The following is a 13030-nucleotide window of genomic DNA, read 5'->3' on the forward strand; positions in this document are numbered from 1 at the left end:
CCAGTACACTGATTCAAATGAGAAAGGTTATTTACTGGATGTTTTCCATGAGATCAGTCATCTTTTACTCTTCAAATTAATGCAAGTATTCACAAAGTAGAAATAACTGCTTGCAATCCATATTCCTATGTGTATGTTAGCATAAAAAGCACCTCACAATATAAGTCATATGTAATTTAAGTACACTTTAAAAACAGCCACAACAGCCACAACATAAGAATTTTATGTTCTTTACTGACTGAAGTTTCAAGCCTCATTACCCTCCCCACCTCTCTCAGTCTGCAGGGGGTCAGAGCTTCACATTATTGGACAAAAACAGATGAGGAAATACCAAAGAAAGACTTCTCTAGATCCAATTAGTAACTTCTACCCTCAAAAGTGGAAAACATTAAAATAATGTTAGGCTTTGAAATCAAGCAACGTTTTCTGTCCTGTATGTTCAGGGACAAAGCATTCACTAGAAGTTATGTGTAAGATATCCACAAATAACTGACATACTATTTGTTCCTTTTCTCTAGATCTCCTTGCACTGCAAAACTTTTACACATGGGCCTGAAGAAGTCTGGCTACATGAACAAAGTTAGGTTAACAGTGCCATGTAGATGACATGTTACATAAGCCCAGAATAAAATGAGAACTTAGTAAATTAATTTTCTAGGAAAAGGTTAGAAGTCTTTGAAAGTATAAAACTCTAACAGGTTGCTTTATCATATTATGTCCATATTTTAGAACAAAGGCTCTAGAGGTCTTCTCATGTTTTTAAATTAGGTGCATCCTCATCATTTGTAGGTTGTTGTGAATTTTTGCTGCTTCAGTAAAATATTCTAAGCAGACTTCACTAGGAATGACACTGCTGTCTTATAGCTCAGAACACAGTTTGCAAGTGTCTATTTTATTTGCGAGAAAATGAGAATTCAGTGTTTTGATATGTAACACAGATTACATGAGCATGCAACATTATTACATTTGCACATCTCAACCAGTTCTTATACACAAGTCTTAACTTATTCAGTCTACGACAGTCCTCGTAGGATTAATCAGTTCTGCATTATACATCACATGAACATATAAGCAATTGAAAACACAAACTATGATAACTTACTGACAGGTACAACTGTAACCACTGTATAGCATGTATAATAATACAAGTCAAATGTAGTTAAACCTTTTATATTGATAATAAATGAGAATCCAAAATTTATATTCACAGGATTAAAAATAAACAGCTCTCTATATGCTCTCCATCTTTAATTAAATCAACTAGCTAAATGATCCCTAACATTCAGCTAATATTTTTAAGCTTTTGTCTTTTTTTGCCTGCTCCCCATCCTCCGCTGAGTTGTACAGGATGGTCTCGAAATGATATCCGTTCCTTATGAGATGGTCCCAAACATGAACTTTCTGGAGCAGATATATTCTTTTCTAAACAATAAACAGACATGTGAAATTAAAAACCAACCAACCAAGTATCCCTAAATTTCCCTGTACCATATTGTTTCTAAGATAAGAATATGCCTTAATGCGTCAAATTTGATAAATACAAGTATTTTTACAAGGTGATACTTTTTAAAAAGAAACTTCCTAGCAAAATAGACAAAAATTACTACAAAACTTAAAATACTTTTTAAAGTGCCACTGCCTATCCATTTTGAACATATTTTAACAACATATAAAGGTATACAATGCTTTTGACACAGAAGCTAATGTCATTTGTCCTTCAAGCAGGTGATGAACTAGTTCAGAAGATGTACCTAATAACTAAATCATTCTTTTATAAGATTAGATCAAATAAAAGAGAGGTTTAATTTTTTTCAAAACCCAGGAGTATTTAAACTTTGATGCTGAATGGTGCCACAGCAAGTTTAAACACATATAGAAATATGTGAAATAACATTGTAACACAATTGTAATTACTTTCATTGTAATGCACACAGATCATAAGTAATTTCAACAATAGTTTCTACAAACTACTCAAGACAATTATCTAAATAAAATAATCAAAGACCTGACAAAAGATATTGTATTTATTTTACACAAACTAACACTTTACAGATGGAAACATTTTTCCTAGACATTCATAAGAAAAAAAGCATTTACGGAAAACAACTCAAACTTTGCAAAAGAATGATATGAAGTTCACAGTACAGCAGTTTTTTATAGATACAGAAAATTAGCATGCTCTCTTAGCTTATCAAATAAAATTTTACAAAGATATTTTTTCCAGCTATTACAAGACTAATAATTACATATTTTTGTTTTGCATTTTTGATGTTTCAACTTTTTAGTACTTTTCAAAGCAAAATTAAATTTCCCACAATAGTCCCCCAAAACTAAAACGAAGCTTAAATCATACGACTGAACATCATTCTGTCTACTAATATATACAATATATTTACAAATTTCAAACAGTAAGAACCTCTTTGTTTTCTCATGGATGTTCTTTTGCAGTCGGCCAGATCAGGAGTTCTTTCCAGCCTATGGTTCTCTTCTTAATGAAGTTTCAAATTATTGCAAACATACCTCATGAAGTAGTTTCTCTTTTCTTTGCAATCAAGAACTTACAAATATTTTTACAATGATCTCTGTTCATTTTCTTGTGGCTCTACAGATGTAGTCAATTTTCTCTTTTTTTTTTTTAAATTAAAATATGTAACTTACTCTAGGTCTACCTGATAAAGGTTTAAAATACTGATGTCTTGCCCTTACAGTGTTCCCAGTTTCCTTGCCTTTGTATCCTTTTATCTATCACAAACGGCAGCAGACATCTCTAATGCAGACAGGCTTTTGTTAAAAAGTAAGGAATAAAGTCGTTTAAATAAGCAGTAAACCTTCCCTTAATTCTTTTGACAGGTAACCATGATGTATTCACTGAAGGATGAAGCACTCAAATTAGTAAATTAAGTGGTTAATTAGCGAAGCTTCAAAATAAATCTATCATAGTAATAAAATGCATCCCTTTAAAGAGATGTTTTCTGAAGTTGCAAACACTGTTACATAACGAAAAGAATTATGACTGGAATATGGGGTGGTTTGTTTTGTTAAAAAAGAAAATAGTCTATAGAAAATAGTCTATTGCATATTTAAACTGGAAAAAACTTAAGGCTAACTTAGGCTTGAGATTGACTTTCCTATCTTCAAGACTTTATCAATGATAAAGGTAAATTTCCAATTTACATACCAATTATTTATTTCTGTATTTTGTAAAACCAAATATTTTTACCACATTATTTAAAAAATAGAATAAATAGAAATGCCAGAAGAAAACTGTCGGTAAGAAATTTGAAAATTATTTTAGAGGTGATGGAGTCAATGAAGCAAAATGGGAAGTCAACCTCGTCCTATCACGTAATCTGGATTGTTTCTGGACTAACAACGTCACTTGTTTATGAACTTGTCTGAACTGTTAAACATTATTTTCATGATGGCCTTCAGAAATCTGTAAATGTAGGTGTTCTGGCTTTCCACTTACTCGCATTTCATTGGAAGGGATATATTGTCCTTCCATTACCGTGGCATGTATATGATTATTCCATAATAATTTCCACAAAGACTTGCTGTAATTTGCTGCAAGAAACTTGTGAAAAGCCTTTATAAATTACTAATATGTCCTTTTATTTTGGCAGGGTAACCGCTGCATGTGTCATGAATTTTGCTTGTCTAAACTCTGGAGTCAAACATTAACAAATGTATTTATTTTTGTTTTTAATGGTAACTGATTTCTGCATTGTTTAGAGGGCAGTGTAGTCAAATGTTTTGTGATTAAAATGTAATAACTTATTAATCTTGAGTGCATATAAGCTGACAAAACAATGTTTTAGACGTCTGTGAAAATCGTAGCTCAGAATTTGTATACCTCCAGTAATAGAGCTGGAAGGTATTTTTGCAAAATCCCAGATAGTCTGAAGGTGTAGATTCCCAGCTCCCTTGAATACAGGTTTAGCATATCAGAAACTATCCCAAAGCCTGGCAGTCATGGCTCCCTTTATCTAGCCTGAAGTGCTCGTTAGATTTTCTAGAGTACTTTAAACTTTATTACAATTCATTAATTCAAACAAACTGTATTCAAGCACAGAATACTCTGTACTCTTTCCTTTCATCCTTCATGTAGCTTTCAGCACTTTCAGTCAAATAAAATAAGGCCATTCTAGGGAATGATCAGCTAATTAAAATGAAATATCTAAAAAGCAGGCTTATTGTGGATCACTGTAAATCACTTAATTTGTACATCCCTTCTTCCCATCTTTGAAATGGGCATAACTATGCTTGTTCCTGTGACAACGCACTTTCGATACCTAGTAAATAGTACTAAGAGATGGGTATTACTATCAATACTGCTGTTCCAGTTATTGATCTAACTCAAGTGATGAAAGACAGAACTCGCATAGAGATCCAACTGCGTATTCCCTGAAGAATTTTCACAGATAGGAGTCAGACCAGCATATACACATAGTACCATTTGCTTACTCCTATTCATATTTTACCCAATTTTCAGATATTTTACTTATAAACTGCTAATGGTTTAAATGTTAATTATGACTGAAAAGTTGTGTCATAAAGCAAAGAAACACCTCATTGACAATGAAGGCATTAGTCAGATAGGAGAAAGGTTTTTATTGCAGTTGTTTTTCCTAGAGTTAGATGCAAAAAAAAAAAAAATCAGAAAGAAAAATGAAAGCATAGGAATGGAATTAATTGCAAATATAGGTCTTACCTGGTTTATCATATATGTGTCCACAAATTAATATGTTTATTTTAAATTCATGTCTTTTGCTATCTCAGTGAAAATCCAGGTATGAACATTCTTGTGGTGAAAGTAAGAGCGGCTTTGTACTTAAGTATAAAGCACCTAGGTAGAGTCTTACTAGAAGTAAAAATTTTACATATAAATTAAAACTCAAACTTAGTTATTTTGTTGTCAATCCCTGTGTTTTCAACAAGTTTTCTGATTCCACATTATTCAAACTGTCAGTTTTTTCCTTCAGACATATTCAATAAAGACAGCTCCATTACTAAATGGTTACAATTTTGTCTAGATTGAGGGGATGATAGAATACATGAGAGACTGGTAAAGGATGACAATGTCACTTTAAATTCAGAGATTGAACCTAGAAATATTCCTTAAAAATACAGTCTTGTTTTTCTAAAAAAAAATCGCAAAACCCAAACTCACAACAAAACTCCAAACAAACAAAACATACAAAAATTAATACGTAAATGAGTTCTTATTATATTTGTTGCCTTTACTTATATTCATTGTGCTTTATTCTTCCTTGGACATGAACACATTTTACTTGCTCAGAGGAAGCTGTGCAATTTTACTGCTTTGTGAGAATTATTAATTTTATTTTTATTTTTTATTTTAAGAAAAAGAGAGAAAATAATAGAGTGGTGAGGATACCTAGTTTGATGTACAGAAAAATAAAGCATAGTCACAAAATAAAGGCTGGTATAAAATAAAAACATTTTGCATTTTTAAAATTTCTATCAAGCATACATCTGAAGTGCTGCAAGGTCAGATATTCAGGCACTATTAAAGTATTAAAAATCGCTGTGAGATCCTTTAACAGTTCTTCAGTGTATACTTTATTTGAAAGTCTTACTTGATATCTCAAAGTTCTTTTTGAGAGAGCTTGTATCTTTCTTTTACAGCATTACTAATGATGTGAACAGTTTTTACAGCAAGCCTGGATTTGCAATAGCTCCATTTTCCCCTAAACTGCAATGTGTCTTGAAAATGAATGGTTCACATACTAGGTTATATGAGTGAATAAAATTACCATTATCAGAACCTTTTGACTGGTAAAATAAAAGGTGACATTTACAGTCATATTTTGTTATAAATATAGGGTATATGTTTAGTTAATATGCCTACATACACACATCGCTATGTATACGTGTATTTATGATTTATGAATAATTGTAAGCCTTATCATAACACTTTATTTTCATGCAATGTTCTGTGAGTGTTTCTGTATTGGGCCTTACCCAAAGGCAACAATAGAAAGATTCACATTGTTTCAAGATACAAGTATCTTTACTAAATATAAATTAGAATGTTTTAGAATGATTTCACTCTATAAAGTATTCATACTTTTGACAACAATAACAATGACTTTTAGCATAACTGGTAGTAGAATTCAATAGAATCTGGCAAGTATATTAGGCATAATTTAACATAATATCCAGTTATTCTAATACCTACTCGTACAGGAACAAAATCTTTACCAAGAAAAGCAATTTAATTTCTCCTATTCCAAATTGAGCTTTGGAAGACAGGACTTTCATTTAATTGTAATATTTGACTATATGAAGCTCCAGTATATTCTGAGAGATTTTCAGGTGCCTATATACATCAAACAACCATTTATTTTGGTCATGTGCTGAAAGCTTGTCTTGGGTTAAGTTCACATGCTTCTATTTCTAAACAGTCACTTTTCTGTTGTTTAATCTGTTTTCTGCTATTGATTTGTTCTGGTCTTTTTTGGTTAAAGCCTGGGTCTTTTAACAAATGTCAAGGTTTATATATCCTCTGTTTTGATAAGTAATGCAATATGTAAAATGCTTTGAATGAAATTCTTGGTGTCCAAGAAGAAAAGCTTAGTTAAAAAGGTTATGATAGATCTTTTATGATGTATAGTAGACGTCATAGGGCATTTATCGATGCACCTAACATCATGTGTCTGGAGATATAATTTATTTCAAAGTCCTTACCATATTGTATTACTTAAGAGAAAATACAGCATAAGAAGTCATGGAGAAAAAACTTCAACATTTTAATTGAAGTGACCAGAACGAATCCTTAGTAGCAAAGCGTTTACATCAATTTAAGCTCTGGAAAGAAGCTAGGTCTGTGAAAAAGGTAAATGCTACAATTTCAGAAAAGTTACTTTTTAATATTGTTACTCACAGCAATACTAAAGTGATGCGAATTTTTGGTTTTTTTTAGTTCATTGTTTACATCAAAACAAAAATATAATTACTGTGTCGCAACTTTACATAAAATCTTTGTATTGCACATTTACATCTGAACAGCACCGAGAAGCTTCAGGAGCATCTTATACAAAATCCCACATAATATGTAAAGATATATCTCACTTCCTATCATATCTCCTATAGAGATTTCAAGATAAAACACACTTATGATTTTTTGGGGAGTACTATTAATGGTGTGATTGTTTGGTTTGGTTTGGTTTTGTTTTTTACTGTAAATGTCCTTCAAGTTGCTAGGACTACAGATTAAATATTTTACAGAATTAATGGACTTAAATATCTCTGTTTATCAAACATTGATACTATTCTATCCAGATCATGCTGACATTTACATATTTGAACAATCTGAATTCTAAAATGTGCCTCAGTCACATGAAAGAATTTAGAGAGATAAATCTCTATAAGAATATTATACACATTTATTAAGTGACATTCTACACACTGAAACAACACAATAATGCTCCATATATATTTCTTTAAAATATAATACTTTCCTAACTACATCCAATACTTCTAGTTTCACTGGTTACTAAAGCCCAGTATTTATTTTGTTTTTCAGTTTTTCCTTATCTATTTCCTCCAAATTTTACATACAGAATATCTGCCTTTGGCTAAAAGGTTGGTCTCTTCTATGAAAATATGTGAAATATTTATGTTGCTCTTTGCAGAGAGAACTTTAAGTCTACCAAGTAACAGAGCCTTATTTTTAGGATCTGTCCAAATTCGGATCAAGTATATACAAACTGAAGTTTCCACATGATCAGGAGAGATGCTCTTGATTTTTTGGGCGATATTCCCTAAAATATCAGTTAGTTTGGAAATGCACTTTAGTACAATGTTACATAGAGGTAAGGAAGACTATTCTTGAAAATAGTGTTGAAGACCTTGCTAGATCAGGGAACTTAAGAGCCTGCTTGCTTCGTGCTCTCTGTGGCAGATGGAGCCTAGCTACAGGAATCTCCGAAAGATAAGAACAAAAGCTCATATAGGAAGGAGACTGGGAGAAGAGGCAGAGGGCTGGAATGAAAACTTGAGAGGGAAATCAGACTGTTTTGTATTTAAGGCGAGAGAAACTAAGGCTAATTTGGGAAACAACAATCTGACATAGCTGACACTAGAGACTAAAATGACTGGACAAATAGACTAACACTGAGAGCAGACAAAAACATGTTGAAGATGGATGTTGTGAACTGGCAAAGAAAAACTGAGAAAGAATAAAGAAAATGGATTAAGAGGCACTAGATGGACTCTAATGCTCAGAACTGACATAGTTAAAAGAAGTAAATATGCAGGTGATGAAACAAAAGGGTATAGAGAATAAGTACATTTACAGTCTGGATTCAAGATCTTCCTAATTAGTACAGTAAACCAGGCCAAATTTGGAGACTTAAACTAGGAGATGACGAATCTGAGGAATACTGGCAAGGAATATCTGGACACAGAAGGGAATAGAGAGAGAGAAAAAAAAGGTAATCAGACAAGGATCTGCAGAAACAAGCACAAGACTTGATGGTGATTGTGGAGAGGAAGCCTAAGAGTGGATGGAGAGGAAGCCTATTCCGGAATAAGAATTTAGAAATAATAGAGTTGGAATAATAAAGAGTAAAAAAGAGAACTCTGATAAAGATATAAAACAGAAGGAAAAAACCCAATGAAAGGGAAAAACTTCTATAGACACTTCTTTGCCTTCAATGAGACAACTCTATAGTAGCCCTCATTCATTATTGGGTCTTTCTGTGCACTGAATTGAGAAGGAGTTTTGAAGCTACTTAACAGATATCTCACAGCAAAAGAAACATGAAATTGTTGCTATTTACTTGTATTATATAACAAATGCTTGTGGTGGGTCTAATCATTCCCAGGTTCCAAGTAGGTATCTAAGTTACATGTGAATCACTGTCTCAGAATGGATTTTCTCTTTATTTTAATCTGGTTTCTCTTAAAAACTCCCAAATACCTCTCTCAAGAACTCCCAAACACTACTAAAAGACTATCAGGATGCAAAATTGAGAACCTAAAATTTAGGAAATGCCTTTATGTATCTGTTATACATAGTTCTCGAATTAGTTTCATAATTCAAACTACAGACTATGAAATTACATGAGATAATGTATCATTTTTCTCCTTAGCCTGCCAAATGTAATGACAGCAAGTTCTCAATGCTTTTTAAAGTCTGCATTTAAGTGCTTTTAAAAACAAGTGATCTTAAAATGAATTAAGCAGTAACTTGTAAATTTAAATAGAAAAATCTATATGCAGCTCCATAATAAGTTAAAATAGTTAGGAAAGCAGTCTATTTCAGTATCTTTATATTTGATAAAAAGTTAAAGTTAAAAAGTTATGATCCTCCAGAATATATCAAATTTGTATGCATTAGTATTCTCATTATGTAAAATTATATACAGGTACTTTCCCAGGCCAGATGATCTTCCTCTTAATCATACTCACCACTAGATGAATTTTTAAACCACTTGGACATAGAAATCAGTGGAATTGCACTAATGAACCAGGCCTACATGTGTGTTCTCTTACATTTTAAAAAATCAGAAGTTATTAAGATTACATACTGCATGAACAGGGAAACATTCAGATGTTCTATCCATGACCAGAAAAAAAAAAAAAAACAGTAAAATAATGAATTTTTTCATTATGTATTAGATCTTAGAAGATGATCATAGATCAAAGATGCACACAGCATACTGAAATCTGGCTTCGACTATCTGATTTTGCCTTGTTTCATCATTGTAAACTGTTCCTTGAATTTTTAATAATGTTCCTTGAACTGCACCTCTTTTGTTACTCAATACAATATCTCCTCACTTAAGAAAAAAAACCAACAGTGCATTTAAGAAACTCTGAAACAATGAGTTAGACCTCCACTGACCAATAACCTGTGAATTAACCATTCCATCATTTATTTGTCATATCCCCCGCTTTTGTCACCATAGTGTAACTAGTTTGTTGTTCACATAGCTGTACTTATGTATATCCATCTGCAACATTATCTCTTTGTTAACGCAGCAGCTTCCAAACAGTTTTGTCCAGTTCACAAATGAGGAGGAGATCCCTTCCCTTTCCTAATAGTTCAACATAATGATGCTATCAGGCTTTCATCAGCAGATATCTAAACACTTCACAAGGACGGTATATATCATGACTATTTCTGCAGATAGGAAAAATTAATATGCATGGATTCAAAATGGCATTCCTAATTGCAGAATCACAGAATGGTAGGGGTTGGAAGGGACCTGTAATATCAGCTAGCAGGCTAGGGCGAGAAATGGAAAAGCCAAAACTCCACCATCTGCAGTCAAACACTTTCTCTCATGCAGATAAAATGTATCCTATCAGCACCATACAGAGTAAAGTAGGTTTTAGTATCTACGGCTGCACATAAGTTCCATTGCACTGTGTATTTTTGCATATAGGACAACAAGTAAGAATGTTTGAAATATAATGAAGAGTACTGCACTGATTTATTAATTTCTAATACAGTAATTTCTAATGTCCTTCCTCACTGATTATTGAAAAGAAAGCATCAATGCCAGTTGAAAAATTTGGATGTGACAGAATATTAAGATGATGAGCTGCATCTATCTGCAGGAAATCAGCGAGCTCTTGTTTTTAAGTCATTACAGAAATTCAAACTCATACAGAGTTGTGCCACTGCTAAATTACCCCATTTCTCTGCATGGCTTTTTGCCTAGGTATCATTCTATTCTAACATATCCAAGGGTTTCCAGACTGAGCCTACTGTGCGTTCTTCCAGTCTATAACACAGGTTTATTAAGTTTCTGTTTTCCTCTGACTGTATAAATATATGCTATGCATTAATGTATGGTGAATCAACAGCTCTTTTTCTAAGGCCTACTTTGTATTCTGGTAAGACGTGCAGAGCCATCTGAATGGAAAAATATGATGAAAGCATGTTCAAAACAAGAGTCATGCTTTTCTACTGGGTATGAAAGCCTGGTAAATTTTAATTACTTCTGAATTGTAGAACCCTGACTCAAATGTTATATGCTTTTGTTTTCTGAGCACAAAAATATTAAGGGTATTCTACTGGGCAAAATGCTTGTCCTTTAACATTCATGTGGTCGTACCATATGCAGCTCATAGAAGAGACCAACTTTATGTCTAAAGTTGTGACAGCAGTAGTGACTACTAAGGTAAATTGGGTTCAGCATTTTGCTGACAACAGTATTTTATACTGTGAATATATTCCATAGATTGACATAATTTCTACATATTTCTAAGTATAAAGTATAAACAGTACAATTATCTTCTATGAAGTCTACTAAGCAGACAAATGTCAAGAAAATGAAAAAACTGCTAGGTAAGTACCTCCATATTTGATCCCATGCTTCTAAAATGTTTCTTATTCGGTTTCTGTAACATGGAAAACTTCTAAATTCAGATTGCAGAAGAAAAAAGAAAAAAAGACCACCAGAAATCCCTCAGTAAAATACGAATAAAAGCATGAAGAGAAAGCTCAAAAATTAGATGTTTACTGCACACAGGGACTTTACAAATCCTAAATGAAATACAGTAGTTATGGAACTAGAATATCTAGAGAATACTAATGCTAAGAAGAAAGGAGCAGGAAAGCAGGAATTTTTTAAAGAAGTGAAGCTGTACCCTATACTGTTTAAAACAAGGTTGAAGACTTTCAGATGCTCTCACTGTCAAGGTAAGGAAGGCAGAAAATATCAAGGTGTGGGTTCTGACAAGAGTAAAAAGAAGAATTGAGAAAAAGCTGTAAAACAGAAAGTGGAATACAAGTTACTATGTCTGTTTTTGGATTTTTTTTCGAGTTTCAATTTGTTCTCCACTGTAAGAAAGGCTTTATTAAACTTTATTAATTTCATTTCACTCACTAACAGAATAGGAAAGTTTAAATTTATCTGAGAAAGGAAATGGATTGAAAATGTTTTTTTAGAGAAGATAGTACTAATGGGCCATTTTTGAACTAGAGACAAATTGTGCAATGACAAGATTTAGGTCCAAATTTTAGCTGTTGTTTTGTTTTGGTTTTTTATTCCTGGAAAAGAATGCTTTACTGATATCAGAGGCTCACTGAAAGACTAGAATTCAGGGAAGAGAAGAATTAAGAATTCTGGGCAGTATTTTAAATAACTATTAAAGGCACAGCTCCCATTGCATTCCATTTTCAAATTCTGCTGCTTCTGGAAATCCCTGATTACAGGTCATAAGTACGATGAAAATAAAGTTTAAGATTTGCAGAGAAAAAAAACCCCAAAAATTATGATGGTAGGTAGGTAATGCGAGTAAGTAGGATACTCATCTAAAGGTCCAACACTATTTGTGTTCAACCAGATCAGGACAATAGAAGGGAGATGATGATTCTAATAGTCTACTCACAGACTAGACATTTGTATATATATATATATATATATATATATATATAAAAAATCACCCTATCCATCTGGGTATTAAAATTATAATTATTTCTAGTATTTGCAATATATTTCTATGTGCATCTTGCAACTTACTGCTGAGTACACAACCAGTGTTCAGAAAAGTTTTTAAAAACAATAACCAGCAATTCACATCAATATTTATGGAGTTATTAAAAATTAGATACCTGAATCTTGCATATCTTTCACCCTAAGCCATGAACCATCATGGTTCAAGTATGTGTATTACAGAGAAATTATCAGCGAAAAAGCACTGTTTTATTATGTCCTTTATTACAGAAGCAAGGTAAGTTTATATGAAATCAAAACCCAGAAAATATATATTCAGAAAAAGGTCATTCTAATATACCTACTTTTGCAACGTATTGGCACTAGGTACCACAGCAATTAAGATCTTAGCAGTGGTTAGACAAGAATAGACAAAAGAATTCAAACTCCAAGCAAAGATACTATCTTAGGAAACAGAAAAGAAAAAATTACTCGAGAGCATAAAGAACTATGATTTCTGTAAGGAATATAAAGTAGTGTGATTGAGAACATAAAGTACTGGCCATCAATAGAGGCAATGTCCTAAATTAGATAACTAATTAATCTTTGTTGGT

The 13030-nt window shown here is 32.5% G+C and overlaps 1 protein-coding gene across 1 annotated transcript in view; it reads right to left on the reverse strand.

Annotated features, from left to right (window-relative positions):
• Positions 1-1282: 1282 nt before the first annotated feature.
• The window catches only part of LRRIQ1 (leucine rich repeats and IQ motif containing 1), a 109955-nt gene continuing 98207 nt past the window's right edge, over positions 1283-13030 (reverse strand). The window contains exon 27 of the mRNA XM_061992451.1: positions 1283-1422. Within this exon, the coding sequence (XP_061848435.1) occupies positions 1283-1422 (140 nt within the window). The remainder of the gene's footprint in view (positions 1423-13030) is intronic.

The sequence above is a fragment of the Colius striatus genome, chromosome 1 (assembly GCF_028858725.1).
Source record: "Colius striatus isolate bColStr4 chromosome 1, bColStr4.1.hap1, whole genome shotgun sequence".
Lineage (NCBI taxonomy): Eukaryota > Metazoa > Chordata > Aves > Coliiformes > Coliidae > Colius > Colius striatus.